The 19,484-nt window shown below is 34.5% G+C and overlaps 2 protein-coding genes, 1 long non-coding RNA gene and 1 other non-coding gene across 7 annotated transcripts; 3 read left to right on the top strand and 1 right to left on the bottom strand.

The window, feature by feature from the left end:
- The first annotated feature begins 2,376 nt into the window (after positions 1-2,376).
- LOC112090272 lies at positions 2,377-4,600 on the top strand. The gene is made up of 3 exons (XR_002901570.1): positions 2,377-2,413; positions 3,694-3,873; positions 4,489-4,600. It is a non-coding gene; the product is annotated as an uncharacterized LOC112090272 (long non-coding RNA).
- Positions 4,601-8,604: 4,004 nt separating this feature from the next.
- On the top strand, positions 8,605-8,676 carry TRNAP-AGG. Its single transcript has one exon. It is a non-coding gene; the product is annotated as a tRNA-Pro (tRNA).
- Positions 8,677-9,176: 500 nt separating this feature from the next.
- On the top strand, positions 9,177-15,220 carry LOC21403889 (protein RIK). 4 transcript variants are annotated; one of them, XM_024161115.1, is made up of 13 exons: positions 9,177-9,365; positions 9,774-10,005; positions 10,188-10,286; positions 10,413-10,447; positions 10,535-10,610; positions 11,018-11,107; positions 11,200-11,286; positions 11,696-11,789; positions 11,917-12,034; positions 12,432-12,615; positions 12,700-12,972; positions 14,311-14,545; positions 14,697-15,220. In XM_024161115.1, the coding sequence occupies exons 1-13, from the start codon at positions 9,280-9,282 to the stop codon at positions 14,825-14,827; spliced, it is 1,740 nt and encodes a 579-aa protein (XP_024016883.1). In that variant the 5' UTR covers positions 9,177-9,279; the 3' UTR covers positions 14,828-15,220. The 4 variants fall into 4 exon arrangements, with proteins under 4 accessions (XP_024016883.1, XP_024016881.1, XP_024016882.1 ...); XM_024161113.1 differs by having other exon boundaries at positions 12,432-12,972; XM_024161114.1 differs by having other exon boundaries at positions 12,432-12,972; positions 14,329-14,545.
- Positions 15,221-16,746: 1,526 nt separating this feature from the next.
- On the bottom strand, positions 16,747-19,456 carry LOC21403890 (exocyst complex component EXO70E2). The gene is made up of 2 exons (XM_010091328.2): positions 19,383-19,456; positions 16,747-19,025 (listed from the first exon to the last, which is right to left on the bottom strand). Exon 2 carries the CDS (start codon positions 18,850-18,852, stop codon positions 16,873-16,875), a length of 1,980 nt encoding a protein of 659 aa, XP_010089630.1. The 5' UTR covers positions 18,853-19,025; positions 19,383-19,456; the 3' UTR covers positions 16,747-16,872.
- Positions 19,457-19,484: the final 28 nt, after the last annotated feature.

Consider the following 19,484-nt stretch of genomic DNA (forward strand, 5'->3'; position numbering starts at 1 on the left):
TTTGTATCCCGACCCAATTGGCCAGAATTAAAATCGAGCTTCGAAGATGCCTGTTGGGTCTGATATAAGATCTTGTTCATTTTACTGATTTAAATTTTTAATTCTAAATTTTTATAATTAAAAACTTTAAAAAAATATTACATTTCAAGGTCTGATATAAGATCTTGTTTATTTTACTGATTTAAATTTTTAATTTTAAATTTTTATAATTAAAAACTCTAAAAAAATATTATATTTCAACTCGAATCCATTAAACGAATGATGCCTAATTTTACGAACCTACTCGAGATTTTTAAAGTGACAATAAAAATAGGAGGTGTGAATGATGCTATTTTTTTTAATTACAATTATTATTATTTTTTTAAGTACCAGCACTAGTTGAATAGTGATGTGGACGGACGTATTCTTCAGCATGTGCAGCCCAATAGATATTTTCAAGAGAGATGGCTGCGGATAAGTCCTCTCTATCCACACTTATGTTCGAGTTCGACAATACTTGAAGCTAAAATAATGCGGCATGCAACTGGACAAAAACGTCTGAAGTCCCTCTCTCTCTCTTAACAAATAAAATAATTTACTGTTAAAATCAATGGATAGACAATAGTGGGGAAAAATAAAGAAAAAGCAATAGGTAGGGAAAAAAAAAGTGAGATGAAAAATATAAAAAGTGTCTAAAAATGAAAAAAGAGAGAAAAATAGAGAGTAATTAAAAAAAAGAGAGTGGAGACCACGTGAGCTCATTAGAAGCCAATTTCTTAACTCTTTTAAGTATATATAGATAGATTACTAGAAATTTTTGTCTTTTAACACTAAATAAATGAAATAGTGAAATCGCACGAGTCTTTTAAGTATATATATAGACAGATTATTAGAAATTTCACAGCTTTATTTGAGATTGTTATCGTATTAATGCGGTGTGTGATTTTGAGTGGGTAGTGATGCAAGTGAAAATTGTGTCGTCTTTTGAGTAAAATTAAATTAGATTGTTAATATTTTATTATTGTGACCTTGAAATTGGAGCTATAAGTTTGGGTTGCCTAAGCCTAACATGTGAACTATAATGACTTAAAATCTTATAAAGAAAATCTAAAAAAAAAAAAAAAAACTAACCAAATTGGTCGGATCCTAATAGACTTTCAGATTGAGGAATGCATGAGTATGTATTTTTTACTTTTGTTCTTGATTGATATTTTTTTTATTAATATAGTTATTTGATTAAAAATAATATTAATCAATAATAAATGGTAAAAATTTAAACTCATATACTCTAAGGGGTATTTGTCTTTCCCTTTTAGATTTGTATCCTGAACCAACTAGCCCAAAATAAAATCGGGTTTCAAAGATGCATGTTAGGTCTGATCTAAGGTATTGTTCATTTCACTGATTTAAATTTTTAGTTTTAAATTTTTAAAGTTAAACTCTCAGAAAATATCACATCTAATTTTTTTTTGTTATAATTTAAATTTTTTAAAAAATATAACATTTTAACTCAAATTAAAAATTTAAATTCACAAAGTAAACGAGGTCTAAATTTACAAAATGACAATAGGAACGGGAGGTGAATTACGTGATTTTTTTAATTATTATTATTATTTTTTTGAAGGACAAGCACTAATTGAATAGTGTGTGGACGTGTTCTTCAGCATGTGCAGCCCTTTAGTCATTTTCAAGAGAGATGGGATGGCTACATTTAAGTCCTCTGTATCTACACTTAAAGCTAAAATAATGAGGCATGCAACTCGACAAGAACATCTGAAGTCCGTCTCTCTCTTAACAAGTATCAATCAAAATGGCAAAAGTTGATGGACATTACGAACTTATTTTAACAAAACACCGACCAATTTTTGTTCAGTAATAATTATGTGATTTGACACTTGAACTTAGTTTTCCAAGTGAGCTTGGATACATTGGATAGCCCGATCGATCAAGTTGCAATCAAACAATCGCAATTACAATTTTTGTCCACATATTGTGGGGACAATTGCCCCAAGCGCTGAGCCATGAATTTTTCTCGACACTTACAATGTGTTTAGTATGAAAGAAAAATGAAAGGAAAGAAAATGTTAGAAGGATTTTGGGATAAAAATTAGTAAATTAACTTATTTGATAGAAAGAAAATTAGAAATGAAAAGAAAATTGAATGAAAATTTTTATTGGTAGGTCTCATTATATTCAATCTCTTTAAAAGTGGGTGGATTTTATTTTAAGAAGAAAAATATAGATAACTCACAGATGAAGTTAAATTACTAAATTGTCCTCATTTTTCATTCAAAATTGACGGATAAAATTGGCGCTTTTTTTTTTTTTTTGCCAAAAAGAAAAGATAAATAGAGCTCTCTCTCTCCACTCAGCTCACTTTTCATGGACATAAAAACTCCTCATTGTTTGTAAGTTTTATTGTTGAAGATTGAAGGTACGTGGTCTAAATTTATTTTAATTTTAAAATTAGTTTTATGGATGAATCTCTCACTCCCTTGTCATTTCTTGTACATTTTCCTTTGTTCTTTTTTGTAAATTTTATAAGTTAGTTCGTAAGTAATCTGACTTTTTTTTTTTTTTTTACTTGGCTGTAAATAATCTAATTGGGTTAAATTGATTCATGCACTTTTGGAAAGGCATAGATTTTTAATCGTATCTTTGGATGAGTCTTTTGTATTAATATATAATTGCTAACAATTGATTAGTCAAATTCTTGCAAAGGTCAAAAAGGTTTGGGGAAATCATATGGAAATGAAGTTTTTGTAACGATGTTCAACTTTGAATTCTTTTTTCAATTGTATTTATTTAGTATTGTAAATATGGTGTTTTTTTTATTACAATTTAATAGTCTAAAATTTGTTTTTATTTTTGTAATATCAACGTTGTATGTTATTTGAGAAGTTTCAATTTTTTTTAAGGACTAAATTGGTTAAATGATAATTTGGAAAGCTCTAATGGATTCTAATGCTATGGGTTTTTGAATTGAATGTGAATATATTCTATTTACTGCAAAGTTTCTCCTTGTTTTCTTTTTTCCTAAATTGTTGTCATGACGTCTTCATTCTAATTTGGATTTATGGTAATTGCCTATGTTCAATGGGATATGCTGTATTTTATTTAGATTTTCATGATGTTTGTTTTTTTTTTAGATTTTTCTTTTTATTTTTTAACATTATGCTGTTATTCTTTCTATATAATGAATTAGATGTTATTACTGTTATGAGTTTTCCTTAATATGTGAATAGAATTAAATTTGTGTGAATAGTTGGAGAATATATGTGCTGATTAAGAATACTATCGACTCTTTTCAACAAAAAAATTAATTCTCGTATTTATATTTATTTTTAAGATACATTGCATTGGTATCCTATATATAATTTTGATTAGAACCATTTCCAAGTAGATGATAAATTTCGAATGGAGTTTCAAGGAAGGTCAAGAGGATAATGTTTTGGAGTGTAATCAACTAGACATTCATAAAGAAACTAATACAAGACTTTTTAGAAGTTGGGAAAGATGTAGGCGTAGGGTTGGTGTACAAGTTATTTGCTATGTGATACAGATGGTGTATATAATGCAATTACACCATTGCTCATATTTTTATGTAATTTTTTTTTTTGTGTTTAAAATTTATGCTTACATTCTCTGTTATATATAAGCTTTTATACTTTACATGTTATAAGTATTTTTATCATTCTTGGTGTAAATTTATAGGCTAAACCTAATGTAAAGAAATGGAGGCACACTGAGATCCAATATTATGACAAATTAAGTGAGAGTTTTGCAAATGATAGAGCTAATCGTGATGCTGCTGCTAGTGCAAAATAGAAAGTTTGACAATGGCAGAGGGAAACTAACTCCAACCAATCTGTCAGTGTTGAACAGTTTGATGAGGTAAATATTTATACTGTTGAACTATTATCCCCACAGAATAATTCTCAAGTTACAAATGCACCATAGGTGTAAAAAGAAAAGCTTCCATGATTGGTTCATTTGACAAGCATATTGGAATGCTTTACTCTGGCATGAGTAATGCGGTTGATGCAATTAGAGAGGGCAATGCTATTGCTGAAAAAGCACAACCACGTATCTATTCAGAAGAAAAAGTTTATACTGAAGTAATGAACATTGAAGTTCTTGATCATCTTCAATTGGAAGCTTTTCTATTTTTAATCAAAAGTGCATCACAAACACGAGCTTTCTTTGTAGTTTCAAGTCATCGTCGCTATGAGTTGCTCTTGAAGATGATGTACAGCAATGAAAACTGAAATCATATAGTTTAGAAGTTTAGTAGTCACACCAGTGTATAACTCTTTTGGTAAATATATTTACATGGTACTTAGTTGAACACACATGCTTTTTGTTGATATTTGACTACAAGTGAATATTGAGAAATATATATGATCATACAAACTAATACTTTTATGGAAAGTTTTGTAAATTTCGCTTACTTTACAATAGTGGATGCATAGTATGCTAGTCACTTTTTTGTTGTATTTGAACCTTCAGCAAATTATATAGGGGACAACCGTGGGATGCTACAAGACTTCATATACACGGGGACAAGAACTTCAATTAGCATGTTACTGTAACTAGTTGCTATTTTGTTGTATTTAAACCTTAGAAAAATTACTGATGCATTAATTCTATATAAGTTTAACTATATTTTTGTACTTTTATATACGTATGTGTGTGTATGTATATATAATATAGATGGAATATATATATAAGTTACATGAATTTTTTAAGTTAATTTGATGTTGAATATGTATTATTTATATTTTTATTAGAAAAAAATATTAATAAAAATATTTAGGCAAAAAAGTAATTACACAAATAATAATTTGATGTTGAATACTGTATTATTTATATTTTTATTAGAAAAAAATATTAATAAAAATATTTGAGCAAAAAAGTAATTACACCAATAATAATTTGATGTTGAATACTGTATTATTTATATTTTTATTAGAAAAAAATATTAATAAAAATATTTGGGCAAAAAAATAATTACACCAATAATAATTTTTTCATCTCTTTAGTTTCACTTCCAATATCAAATAAGGAAATGTAGATTTATTTTCTTTCTACACTATCATACAAAACAAATAAAAAAAAATTAAAATATTTTCTATCACTCTAATTTTCTACGCATTATAATTTTTCTTTCCCACCCATTTTCTTTTCTTCTTACAAAATAGTGTTAATGAGCATAACTATTGTCTTTACGATAGTTAATGTGTTGGTATGTGTCAGGATGACAATTGACTTGCGACATTAGACACGAGACAAACATGGAGATAAGATTGACACGAAATTGACTTGAATTAACTCAATTTATTAAATTTTTTATTTAAAATACATACAAATATGGATAAATATTTTTGGACAAAAACTTTTTAATAGATTTAATTTGAATACTATGAAAATATAAGATTTGTCGCTTATATTAGTAATATAAAATACAAATATATGGACTAAGTACATAAATTAACACTTAAATTATTAATAAGAAAATTACAAAATTTACCTATAAGAGTGTATGAGTTTAGACTTTTGCCCTTTATTCTTTATAAATACCCTTTTGTTAGTATAATTATTTAACTAAAAAGATTATGAATCAAGAGTAAATGGTAAAAATCCTGACCCATGTACTTTTAAAGAGTATTTGTCAAAATTACTCTTTATTTAAATTAACTACACAATATAAATTAGACTAATATTTTTTACTAAATGGGTGACATGTGGGTCGACTCAAATTCAAGATGAAAATTAATACAAACACGACAAAACTGCCACCCCTTCCTATCCTCCTTAGAGGTGTCAAATGGGCCGGACCATCCATGGACGGCCCGACCCAGCCTGTAACAGTGCCGGGTTCGGCACAGCCCGGTATGGTACTGTTACGGGCCATGTCAGGCCGACACATTTGATGGGCTAGGGCTGGGCTACGGCTTCTCAGCCTGCGGCCCAAGCCCAGTTCGGCCCAAGCCCGAATTCGACATTTGTTCGGCCTGACCCACGCATGATTCGGCCCGCCAGCTTGTGACCGTTGGGCCCGTCGACTGCCAAACCGTCACAAGTTGAGAAATGTACCAAAAATTCATCTATAAATACCCCTAAATCCCACCTTAAATCTCACACAATAATTTACTATCAACTTCTCATCTCACTCTCATTCTATTTCTCATCTTGTCTCTTTGATATTGATTCTAAGCTTTTCTCTCTCGATTACTCATTTTCTTGCTCTTTCATTTACAAAATTAAATCAATTTTCAGAAATTTTGAAATAAAAAGGCATTATACTTATCAATTTTGTTACATAACATTGTATTACTCAAGTTTATTTATATTTTTTTATTATTTATAAATGAACGAATTAAATTAGTTTATGTTTTTTTTTCTTCAAAAAATGGCCGCATTAAATTTCCTTGATTTCACTGCTCTACATGAGCTTGGTGATGAGTCATTTTACGAGGATGAAATTTTGGCCCACAACACCATCCCCACTGAACCGAAAATTACTCTGGTTGATAATGCTTCAGTGCACAACGAGGAAGTTGGGGAACGTAGCAGGGGAAAAAGACCGCGAACTTCTCCCGCATGATAACATTTCACAGGGATCCCCGACCAAATCGAAAAACAGGTAAAATGGAAATTTGTGCGGTATGTAAATATTGTAAAAAATACTTTTTCTAATAAAAAAATGTGGGGGTACTGGTCATCTGGATAAACATTGGAAAGCATGTCTACCGTTGCACTAAGGTGGGAGTGTGGACTCCTGCCAACAAACACTATCACTCACATCACAAGGGTTGCATAATTTTACATATGAAGCACAACGTGCTCGTGAGGCACTAGCTAAATTTTTAGCTAGTGCCAAATTACCTCCTTCTTTTGCAGATGATGCAACGTTTGAAGAATTTATACATACGACCTTTTGTCTGCAATTTAAATAGGTAAGTAGAAATACAGCTTGTTTTGATTGCATGAAAGTGCTTTATGCAATGAGAGAATCTCTAGTTAATAATCTTTTAATGCTACTATATCTTGTACTTCTGATCTATAGGAGGGGTGCAATAAAACTAGATATTTATACATCACGGTGCATTATGTTGACGATGAATGAGTTTTACAAAGAGAATAATAGATTTTCGTTTATGTCCATTTCCTCATAATGCAAATGTTATTTTTGGACAATAATGAAATTTTTTTGGTTTTATGGGATAGAAGATAAAGTTTTAACTATCACTTTTGATAATACGTCAGCTAACACGGCTACAATTAACATGTTTAAACGTAGTTTGAAATCAGCGTTTGGTGGGTGTCACATAATAAATTTAGTAATTGAAGCAATAATTAAATATATTTCTCCTAACCTAACAAATATTAGAGAATCTTTATCCTTCATATCTAGTTATGGAGCTCGGCTCCAAGAATTCCAACAATATCAATATTGCATGAATAGCCATATGCGCCTAAGAAAGTTTCCAACTGATATGAGACATAAGTGGAACTCCTTTTAAATTTAAAAGTTATTGGTCCGATTGTCCTATGTTATATGCATTAGCAACCATTTTAGATCCTAGATGCGGAGTAGATGAGATCGAATCTTTAATGACTGCTACGGCAGAAAATTTAGGTATTTATATGCTACTAACTATTACTGATGCTAGAAAAATGTTAGAAAAATTATTTAATTTGTATGAAGTAAAATACGGAACATGTCAAAAAGAACATGGAACATCGATGTCAACAAGCAGTTCGAGACCAAAAAGCTCATTGTGGAGCTTCTTGAAGAAGAAAGAGAAAACACCAGGATCGTCATCAACATAAGCGTCTACCGAATTGATAAAATATTTTGAATCAAATTTTATAATCGATGACGACAAACTGGACATCTTACAGTGGTGGGGGAGCAAGACTGATCATTTTCCAACACTGTCCGTAATAGCCTGTGACATTCTGACAACTCCAGTGTCAACGGTAGCATCAGAGCAAACATTTAGTGCAAGCAACTGAATTCTTGACGAGTAGAGAAGTAAAATGTATCCGGATTTCTTGGAGGGACTAATGTGCATTAAAGACTGAGAAGATGCCAGAAGACGAAAACAACAATATACATATGATTCAATTCAAGAATATTTTTTTAACTTAGACATAACAAAATTTTCTGGAAGCACTTAGGGTTTGTAATTTACTTATCCTAGAATAGTGTACTCTTTTTTCCTTCAGTAAGGTTTTGTCCCGATTTCCCTACGGATTTTACTTGGCAAGGTTTTTAACGAGTTAGTCATTTATGTATATTTATTTGTATTATCTCAATTCAATAAAATTACATCTTTTGAGGGCATATGATATATTTTCTTTTTTTTAAATTAAATATTACAAAAAAAATTTAAAAGGGTCAGGGTCGGCCCATGAAGGGCCTGAGCTCGGGCCCAACACTAGTCCTTATGGACGAGGGCATGGGCCAGTGCTGAACCTGAGGGTCCTCCCTCAGGCCCAGCCCAGGCCCGTGGCGGGCCTGGGTTGGTACGGCACGTTTGACTTCTCCCTCCCTTTTTAATGTTGAGGGAGGTTAATTATTTATATATATTATATTGAAAAGTGTTAATCTCAAAAGGGCATTTGGTCTAGTGGTATGATTCTTGCTTAGGGTGCGAGAGGTCCCGAGTTCAATTCTCGGAATGCCCCCAAGAGTGAAATTTTCTTTTCCAAAATTTTATTTAAACTACAAGCAAAAATTTGTTTTTTCGCCAAATAAAATACCGCTAGAAGAAAGGCTCGAACCTCCGACGTTGTGGTTTACAGCCATGCGCAACAGCTGAATTATCCCAGCTTCAACAGTTCTTTTCCAGTAAAGCTTATTATGTATTTTTTTTCAAAATATGGGCACGTTTTAAAACCGGTATTTAACACAAAAAAAGATAAAAAATTAAAATTAAAATAAATTTTTAATTTTATATAAAATGAGAGAGAAATAAAAATTATTTTTAATAATTAGTTATTTTTTTTATTTTTTCTTCTCTAGGGAGAAAAAAATATATTAATAAAAATTTTTTATATTAAAATAATTTGTTAATAAAATTATTAAACATATTTTTAAAATTAATTTGTGTCTAAAATTAAAACGTTTTTATTTTTATTTTCACGTAAAAAAATAAAATTATTTTAAAACTATTTTCAATCGTGCCGCCATGAGTTCCTAAAACTCCCAGGTTCCGACGACAGAAGAAAGCGATTCTCGTTGAATTAGAGAAAATTCATTCTCAGGAAATCGGAAAACCCAATCCGACAATGACATCGGAAACGGAAACTGCCGCCTCCGTTTCTTCCCAAGAATCCACCGTCGCCGGCGATTCCTCCTCTCAGACAAGGCAAAGGTAGTTTTTGAGTTTTGATTTTGTTAATCTCCTTCATTTCTTAAACCCTAATTTTCATACACTTCACAAACACAATCTTCAATCAATTCCTTTGGGTCTTCGTTCTTTTTGTCATGTTTCTGTGATTTTAATCACTCTTTTGAATCTTTGATCAATGCCTCTCACTCGATACGTCATAAATATGAGTTTTTTTTTTTTTTTTTTTGTATTTTTGTATTTTTCTAGAAGAAATCCGAGTTCATAAAATACTTGAAACCGATAATTGGCCATTTTTTTGGATGCTCATGTCTTTGAGTTTTGTCTAATTGATGAGTTCTACCCACAAAAAATTTCTGATTTTTAGCAATTTTGGGAGAAAGGGAAGAGAAAAGAATAATGGAAACTCTATTATTTTAACGATTGTTACAGAAAGAAGAGAAAATGGGATCAACCTGCAGAGTCCTTGGTTTCAGCTGGGCTTGCAGTGCCTGGGATTGTCCCAATAGCAGCCATGGGAACTCTTGGAGGAGTTTTAGTTCCTGGTGCAACTCCTGTTTTGATGAACCACCCACTTGCAGTTAGCTCTAGTAATGTTTCCAAGGTGATTCAGGCGCCTTTGTTACAGCAACATGCTGCTGCAATAGTCTCGAAGTTAACCCAAGTGAGATCCCTTTCTGGGTTGTCCTTCAATTTCGATGGCTTTATGATACCTATGTTGATCGAGTTTTTCGATTTTGGAAACAAAATGTTCTCTCTTTTTTTTTTTTTTTTTTTTTTTTTTTTTTTTTTTTTTTTTAACTCTAATTGATATGTGTTGGTTTTTAAATGATTTGTGCTATTCAGCCCAAGATTCAAGATGAATTAATAGCACGGGAAATCGTAATCAATGACGCGGAGTCTTCTGTTCGCTACAAGCTCACAAAACGCCAGACACAAGAGGAGGTGAATCTGCTTATTTCATGTTTTCATTAGTTTATTAACAGTCTTTTGTTTTCGTTTCAGTTATTACTGTTATTATTATTATTTTGATTTTTAAGACATTGTTGGATTCTGGTTCTTTCTTTGCAGATTCAAAGATGCACTGGTGCTGTGGTGATAACAAGGTTTGTTCTTTCTTAAAGGCTTCCTGGAATCAATTAATAATGTTTTTAGCTCATGCGTATGATGCATCTGTTTAATTGCCATTGCAGGGGAAAGTATCGTCCGCCAAACGCACCATCTGATGGTGAGAAGCCATTGTATCTCCATATCTCTGCAGGGGCTCATGTAAGCATTGATCAATTCTTTAGGTAGCATAGATGATATTTAAATGATTTGCTGAGTTTTGGTATAATCGTGTAAGTGGTGGAAGTTTGAATTTTTGTTTTTCAATTGTTGAAAAGATATTTATGAAATGTTTTGACTACGGTTTGCATGCCATTACTGTTGAGATTTTTTTTTCCTTTCTCCCCGCCGTGGAAGTTTTCTTCTTTTGTCTTTGGTCATAGAAGGAATAGCTGAAAATTATGTTCTTGCTTAGATGTATGCGTGGGCACTCTCGCTCCTTGCAACATTTTTTTTTTTTTTTTTTTTTCATGTTCAAGATGCTTATTAATGTAAATATGCAAAGTTTCAATTTCCTTCTCTTTGGTAGTTACAATAAACGGAGGGTTGATTATGGGCTTCCTTTGCAGTTGAAAGACATGGCAGAACGAGTTCTTGCTGTTGATTGTGCTGCTGCCATGGTTGAAGAAATGCTGAAACAGGGTCATAATTTACCAACGGTAGGTCCCACTCTTCACCCATTGCTCAATGTAGTGAAGCTTCAGTATTCTATGATCTATTGATGATCAACACAGCCTTGTCTTTTTATCAGGATACTCATGCACTGAGCACATGTGTTTTTTTGGGTTTTGATGCGGACCCTTCATTGAACATTACATCTCGAATTCGTGGCCCAAATGTGAGTTCCACTCTCCAGTTGTCAGTGTATTAAACTTTTCTTTGATGGTTAAGGAAGTCTCTTCCTTATTCTTTGAACATTTCAGTTCTTTCCCTTCTCTTTATGTACCTTAAATTGGTAACCAAAATAGTTACTCTCTACTTTATAACCTTTTTTCAAGTACAACATATGGTAACAAATTGAGTTGATACAAGGTTAGGCATACTTTTTGAGATATCTGCTTGTATATGTCTGCATCATCTAGTATTTCTGTTTTTTGGACATTTTTATTTTTTTCTTATTCTATTTTTTGAATCATAATGCACGTTATGAAGTTAACGGATTCTAACATTTGAAGCTTTATGTGACATCTCCATACGATTGGGAGAGTTGTTTTTGTGTTGGTGCTGTTTCGCTTTTGTACATGCAGGACCAGTATATAAATCACATTATGAATGAAACAGGAGCTACTGTCATCCTCAGAGGTCATGGCTCAGGAAATACTGAAAGTCCATCTGTTGAAGGTACTTCCTTGCTTCATTCATGCAATATGACACTAGTGTGGTCTGCTATGGATACTATACTATATGGATACTATACTATGCTTTGTATTAATTAGTATAATCTATTATCTTCTGTTATTTCTTGCAGAAGGACAACAACGGCTACATTTGTTCTTGTCGAGCAATAATCCAAAAAGTCTTGAAGATGCTAGGCGTTTGGCTGAGAACCTTTTGGATACAATCAGTGTAGAGTGTGGTGTCTCCAGGTAATAATCTTTACTATAATGTTAGGGTGTAAAATGTTCTGAACATTACTCAGGTCTACGTGCATTCTGCCGATGTAAGGTTTGTGGGATTTGTGCTTCTTTTTTCTTAATGAAAGTTTGTAGTTCCGCATTAGCAGAAACCTCGACCTTATTTTGTATAATTTTTGATGTCTTTCATGGGGTATTTTATTGGTGGGTATCGGAACTTGTTATATTTCACAATAGTATGAAGTATTTGACTATTTGTTCCACCCACTTTGTGGAGCTCTTGCTCTTCTCCATGAGAAGATCCATTGTTTTGATACACAAATATAATTTTATGTTAGTCAGTTTGTTTTTGCTATCGTTTTCTATCCCATATTGGAGATAACTTGTGGCCATTTTCTCACTGTTATAGGGTTTCCTCATCTAAGGTTTATAGTGCTGTTCCACCCCCACAGCAGGTATACGGTGCCGTTCCACCCCCACAGCAGTTGTTGGCTGGAGTTCTGAATTCTAGTAATGTAGATGCGACTACAAGTTCAGCTACTGGATTGACTGCTTCGACCGTGGCTATTACACCAATTCCTCCCATTTCCTCGGTTAGGACTGCTGGAATCTCTACTGTCTTTTCTCAAGGAAATGTATCTCAACCTGGAGGGCTTTTAAACTGTGGACAATCTCAGGTGGACTCGTCGCAACCTCTGTTTCCCGGTGGAACGAGCTATAGTGGATATGGTGGGATATATCCTCAAGCCACGCCTTTGCAACAAGTTGCCCTAGCCCTTAGACAGTCATCTTCTCCCCTCAGTGCTACGGCTGGCCCCGCAACACTAGTCCCAAGCAGGGAACCAAAGTTGAGTGTTAGCTCTAACCATGAGAAGGATAAACGGACTCAGCAAAGGCGGAAGTTTCAGGAGTTACCGATTGGTTCAAAGGGTTCTGCGAAGCCCATTCAGGTATCAATGCATTTTTTCTGCATGTTGGTCTTCAGGTATAGGTGTGGGATGTGTATAACACATTGCAGTATGGAGAAAACTAAAGGAATAGAATAAGAAAGGTTGCACTTGCACTTTGTTCTATATCTATTTCGAAAAGGCTTGCATTGATGATTCAAATCTTCTGCTTTGAGTTTTTGTGGTAGATTGAAATCAATTAGTAAATTTAATATTGGCCAAAAATAGAATTGTGGACCCATATGTCAGGCTCATAAACTGTAAATTTTGTTGTTGCATGCTGCATTGTTTAAATTTAAATTTAAATTTTAGTTTTTAGTTTTACTTCTATATTTTATATTGTCATTGATCTACAATCATACCTTTTGTTCTAACTTGCAGTACTCACTATTCCAGGTATTTTCTCTGACCTTCTATGAAGCTAACTAGCCGATAGTGGACCTCTATTGGGCAATTGGTTTGTATGTTTCACAGGGTATTCACTTCTGGAGGTGCCATGAGGAGGCGCTTACTGAAACCTTTATCAGTGGGCAATTCTAGCTTTCATGCAACTTGGTTTAAATTTTGTAGTTTGCCAATATTCTTAACTAGCTTGCAGATACTGTGTGTTTCCATTGCAATATTACCAGCATTGGCTTTCTTGATGATACAACCTTGCATTTGAGATCCAAACTCCTCGTCTCCTAGACAAGGGTTTTTGTTAGCATTCACTGGTTTTAATATGTGCAAGATGCTGAATAGACATTTTCAGACAATTATAGAGTGTGTTCATTTGCACAACTCAAGTCATGACTTGGGTTGTGTATGTGAGAGGAAAACACTGTAGCAAAAAAAATTGAATTTATGTGAGAGAAAACACTGTAGCAATATCACTTGAGTCGAAATGAACAATGCCATCGTTATTCCAGTGGCATTGACATAGCTATTATTTCAAAAACAGTAGAGAATGTTAAAAGTATGTCAATATATTGAGTTGTTCTTAGAAGATTCACTGCATTGAAATTTGGCTACGTTTCATATACCAGCCTGAATGCTATCAACCTGCATTTCTTAACTCAGTTTGAGATTTTCGAGTGCTACATTTATTCCTATCTGCCTTGGAATGAGATAAATTAGAACTTCATATCCACCTAAAGCGACTCGCATTGCATGTACAATGCTTCATGTCTTTTCCCCCTTTTTGTATCTATCGGTAAATTTATGTGTACTAAAATAAATGTCGAGTATGGCTGTAAATATTAATCCTTCTCCTATTGTTATGTAGTGTATTCAATACTCATGCACATCCGTTATTTAATAATATTGAGATATGCTGGGGTTTCTTCTGCTAACTCACTGTAGGGTTCTGAATTTTTAAAGGCAGTTGAAGTATCAGCAGATCTGGGTGTTAGGAATGTGTCAACTATGCCAGCTCCAAAGAAGTTGGTCTCGGCAACATCTAATGGAATGCTGCCACCCCCATCAATAACCATGCCCCCACCACCTCCACCGCCAAAATTTACGTCATCAACTTCCACTTTGAAAGGGCATGACAAGATCGATATCCCTAACAAAACAAAATCTAATCCTGTCCCGGGTATGTTTTTGAATTTTTGGCCCTGTTTATGGTGCTTGTTTTAGTTGCCTAACATAAGTAGGGGTATAATCTTTAAGAGAACACTGCATGGTTTCACTTTTTGTTTTCAAGTTTTTATCCAAATTTGTCTCATCCCCTTTAATTATTTCAGATACTTTGGTGAAGTTGATGGAATACGGGGATGATGATGATGACTTCGAGGAAAACACCGAAGAACCACTTGGTAGAAATCAAGGCCCCACAGCAGCAGCAGCAGCTCGAAAGCCGTTCTGGGCTTTATGAAATTTCGTTTCTGTATAACTGGCTGATGATGGTATTAACTGGAAGGTTTGCATAAAAAATACATGCAGATTGTAGTCTCTCAGTGGCATGCGGTTTCAGCAAGATTTAAGGGGGTGGCTACTGTAGTGCTGTTTTTCCACTGAAGTTCCAATCATGTTGCTCTTTCCTGTTCAATCTTTACTCTTTTTTTTCTTCTTTTGGCAGGTAATGCCCAATAGTTATACCGTAGGTGTAAATTAGTAGCTCCTTTGTAATTTCCGGTAAGAAAAAAAAATTGTAGTTCCTGGATGACATTATCAATAATTGTATGACTAAATTTTCAACTCTTGTGCGGTTATTGATTCCAATACAGGGCGTTACAGTATGCCTTTTTCGGTTTCCCACCGTTGCGTACGCCTTTTTCCACCCCCATTGTGGTGTTGTTGCCATGCGTTCGAAAGCAAAATTTTTCCGTTATTCCTTCTAGAAGTGTAAATGCGGTGAGCAGTTTATCCCACATGGCGTTGACAAATGGATGCCTATCAGTCTCCTTTATTATTATTATTATTATTATTGACAGTATTGTTATTATTACGTTGGAAATATGACATTTCCCTTGTAATTTCATGACCATGAGTAAGATAGAATTTCAAATTCAAAGTTTGATTTTTTGTTTTTTGTTTTTTCCTTTGGTAGAATTCAATTCAAAGCTCACTGAACCAATAACTGCTCTCCATCATAATTCACTCTTCTTTTTTGGAGAAAATATACTTTACTAATAGGACGTCATTTCACTAAGCAAAATAGGACTCTTTAACAAAACTTCACAAGGACGTGACGGTTTAAAAGTATGCCTTATCATATAGGGTTTTTTTTTTTTTTTTTTTTTTTTTTTTTTTTTAAGGGCTGATAAATATGATGACCGGCCAATAAATTGACTGGCCACTGACAAAATCAGGGAAAAAGTTCATAAGAACCGAAAACTTAAATAGAGGTAAGCAGTTGTAGGTTTTGTAGGCCAAGGCCATACACAATTACACATTACACAATAGGAGTCTATTCAAGCGCATCGTGTGCGGTCCTAATTCCATAGCCACAAACTAGTGGCACACGTTGTAGCTCCAAATTCAGTGTCTCTGCAGCAAATATCTCCCCCACCATTTATGACGTTTCAAACAGAAACGCCCTTTTATGTTGACCCACAATAAATTAAAAAGTCTTGGTGGTCTTGTCAAGTTGGCCAGTTGTTGTATGGTGCACTAGCTCTTATGATATGCCTATTTTTACTCTTTGAAGATGACTAGCCAACAGAACCCTCCACTTGACCGCTTGCTAGAAAACAAAACCCCCCAGCTTGAAAAATCTATTCAATATTCAAATCAGAAAAATGACAATTTGGGTTTTTAATTTCTATAAAGTAATGCACCAATAGATAATATGGGCATTTTTGTAATCTTTCTTTGGTCTACATGCTTGCACATCTATTAGGAAAGACCAAATGGATCCTTCGAACTGAGCCAAGAATTTTGACCTCATTTTGTAAAGTCTGGCTTACGCTGTAAGCAACAAATTAAAGCATGTGGAATTTATGGCCAATTTTCAGTTAGGTGCTCATTTGTTGTGTTGTGTGCCTGGTTGTATTAGGGAATTTCACTAATGATTCTCCATTGTGGCTTGGATTTTCTCATTATAGTTGATATCTAAGCAGATCTCAAATGAAAAACAAAATCAGAGAAGAAAAAAAAAGGCAAGAGTACATAAATTTAGCCAAACCTGTTAAGAGTTTCAAAATAACTTTTTGCTTTATACGCGAGAGCCCGTTTGGTTTATAGATTAGAACTATTTTCGATTTACGTGTATTTTTTATGAGAGAAAATACTGTAGCGAACCACGAATCATGATTCGAATCAGGAAACGAATCCCTTTACCAAACGGATCAATCACAAATAAATAAAATGATGAAAAAACATCTTCAATCATATAACACTATACAGGACACAAACAAGAGCAAGCAGACAAGGACACAAAAAGCTCGACTCTTTTAAGTTACACTATAATCGTGGCAATCACCTTCTACCTGGATTCTGTAATGATTTTGGGGATCCCTCAAACAGATCCAAAAGAAAATTCTCCAAATCATCAGCACTGTACTTGATGCTCTTATCATTTATGTGAGTAGAATGTCTTCCCGCGAATGTCCTGTAAGCTTGGATTACTTGGAGGGATGTTGAGATTCTGAGGTCTTCTCGGAGCTCAATATCCGGAACAATCCATGCTGTTTGAGTTCGGTAAATTTCCTCGAAAGCGAGATAAAAGCTCCTGAACCTCTCCTTGAGACGGATTTTCGAGATTGAATTCAAGCCCGGGTTCTGTATTCCCTCATCCTTGAACAAAGAAAGGATTGAACCCCAAGTGGCTCTTTGGTAGTCCATTGCGTGATGTTGGAATTTCCCGTTGCATTTCTTAATCCATTCACTTCCAAATATAGCGTTTAGTTCAGACCCTTTCACCTTCTGAGCCATGTAATGTATGTTGTTCATCAAGAACAAGTGCTGCAAAGAAATTTCTTTGTACAACTTGCACTTGGCATCAAGGTTGCGTTCCAAAACCACAGCAAGTGATACAAAATATCGAGCCATTGGGGAAACTCTGCTTTTATCTTCCTCTTCTGTAGTTGGACTCGCATCGGGAGACAATAATGCAATGTGATCCCCTTCATCATCATGGTCCTTGAAAAGCAAATTTAGGGTCTCACTATAGTCGGTGAGAGTCCTGATGTAGTTCATGACATACCTGGTTAGTGGATGGATTCCACCTCCTGAAATCGGATTATTCGAGTGGTTAGACAGAATAGCATTCTGGAATTCAATGCAAGTAGCCCTCACACAGTTGCCTAATCTGCTAAAAACCTGGTGACATTCCGCTGTTATGGAAGAACCAGCCTCTCCCATGTACAAGGCTTCTATATCAGGAATAAGATCCCCAAGAACCTCATACATGTCAAGAATTCGGAACAGCTTCTCTGGTTGTTGGGGGCCAATAGACATGGCTTCACTGAAATTCAGAAGCTGCAATATCGAAGTCTTCGACGACTCAATGAAACACACTAGACTGATCGGTCCAAGCTCCCCGAAGATCTGGTCACAAAGCCATTTCTCACTAGCAAGATAAACCCGGACAAAGATCTTCATAGCCCAAATCCACCTCCTGATTTTGGAATTCAAGTTGGTCCACTCCATTCTGAGCACATCGTCAATGCTCAGTTTCTCCATCTCAAGAATGAACAAGCACTCGTCCAACGCATCCTTTCGCAGACTAGTATAAGTCTGGACACATTCCCTATCGTACTTCGAATTGAACATCAAATTTGCAATGCTTCGAAGCTCAGGAAGCACATGGGGATGAACCAAATCAACGAGGAATTCCTCAGAGACTCGGCTGAGACTATCTCTGTTCAGAGGAGACTCAAAAGAATCATCCCCATAAGAGTTTATGGAGCCCTCATCAAGAGTCTCATCCTCGCTCGAACGAAAAGACATGTGTTCGGGCTCAAATGGTTGCCTGTTCTGGACAAGCATGTATCTAAACTCTTCATCAAGCCTATCCATTGCCATCTGAAGAACATCATAAGCCCTCCTTTGCAGCTCACGCTTCTCATCATGACCACCACCATCATCATCACAATCACCCTTACTCAAACACAAACTCTCCAATCTCTCAGTCAATTTCCGAGCTTTATCTGCAGCATTTAGATACTCAAAAGCCTCATCGAGGCCTGCATCCCATATCATGGACTGATCTGATTCCCAACTCATGACCTTCTCTTGCACAGCATCAAGTAGACTCTCAATCTCACAAATCCCCTCATCTTTTCTCTCTTCGGGTATGGCAATAGAAGACAATTGGGTGCCAAGATCAACCAGAATCTTCCTTGCTTCATCTGTAAGATTCTTCTTAGACCCCAATGCCCTTGCTATCGACTTAGCCGCCGCAATTAAATCCTCTTCCCCTTCTAATTCAGGGACTGCAGATTTACAATCTGCCATGACCAAATAAAAAAATATACTTTTTCTTTCTTTGGGTCAAAGACAGGCCAGGCCACTCCTCAAAAACCTTTTACCACTTGAGCTAGAATGATTTTGATAGCTCAACCAAAAGCATTTAATTCCCAGAGACTTGGTGAGCCTCTTGATATCTCAGGCCAACAATTAATGCAATCCTATCCAGTAAAAGAAACCGAAAAGTGAAAATTCATCAAATACCCATCACAGGAAAACTAAAAAATTCTCAGTAAAAAAGGAAAAATTGAAAACCCATCTCAATACAGAAGCAAAATACACAAAAGTTGAATCACCATGAATGACTTGATATAAAAGAAATGAACCAAAAAGGCCGTTCACTTCGCTGATTCGAGTTTAAAATTTGAGTTGAGATGTGATTTTACGTGAGAATTTTTTATTTAGTAATAAAATTAGATGTGATTATTTATGAAAACTTTTTACTATAAAAAAATTTAAATTTTAAACTCAAATCAACGAAATAAACGCCCTAATATAAACGCAAGAGAGCTACCTACCTGAGAAGTCGCAGTACGGGATGCGACGAAAACGGAGTTGGGGAAGATGCAGAAACTCTAAAGAAAGAAAGGACCATGAAAATTTTCAAGCAAGAAATCTAC

This window comes from Morus notabilis, unplaced genomic scaffold, assembly GCF_000414095.1.
Source record: "Morus notabilis unplaced genomic scaffold, ASM41409v2 Scaffold241, whole genome shotgun sequence".
NCBI lineage: Eukaryota > Viridiplantae > Streptophyta > Magnoliopsida > Rosales > Moraceae > Morus > Morus notabilis.

Excerpts from the sequence above, each read along its gene's own strand:
- LOC21403889 (XM_024161113.1), top strand. The coding sequence starts at position 9,280 with ATGACATCGGAAACGGAAACTGCCGCCTCCGTTTCTTCCCAAGAATCC. Across the intron at positions 10,287-10,412 it reads AACGCCAGACACAAGAGGAG|ATTCAAAGATGCACTGGTGC; the intron begins GTGAATCTGCTT and ends CTTTCTTTGCAG. Across the intron at positions 12,973-14,310 it reads GTTCTGCGAAGCCCATTCAG|GGTTCTGAATTTTTAAAGGC; the intron begins GTATCAATGCAT and ends AACTCACTGTAG.
- LOC21403890 (XM_010091328.2), bottom strand. The coding sequence starts at position 18,852 with ATGGCAGATTGTAAATCTGCAGTCCCTGAATTAGAAGGGGAAGAGGAT.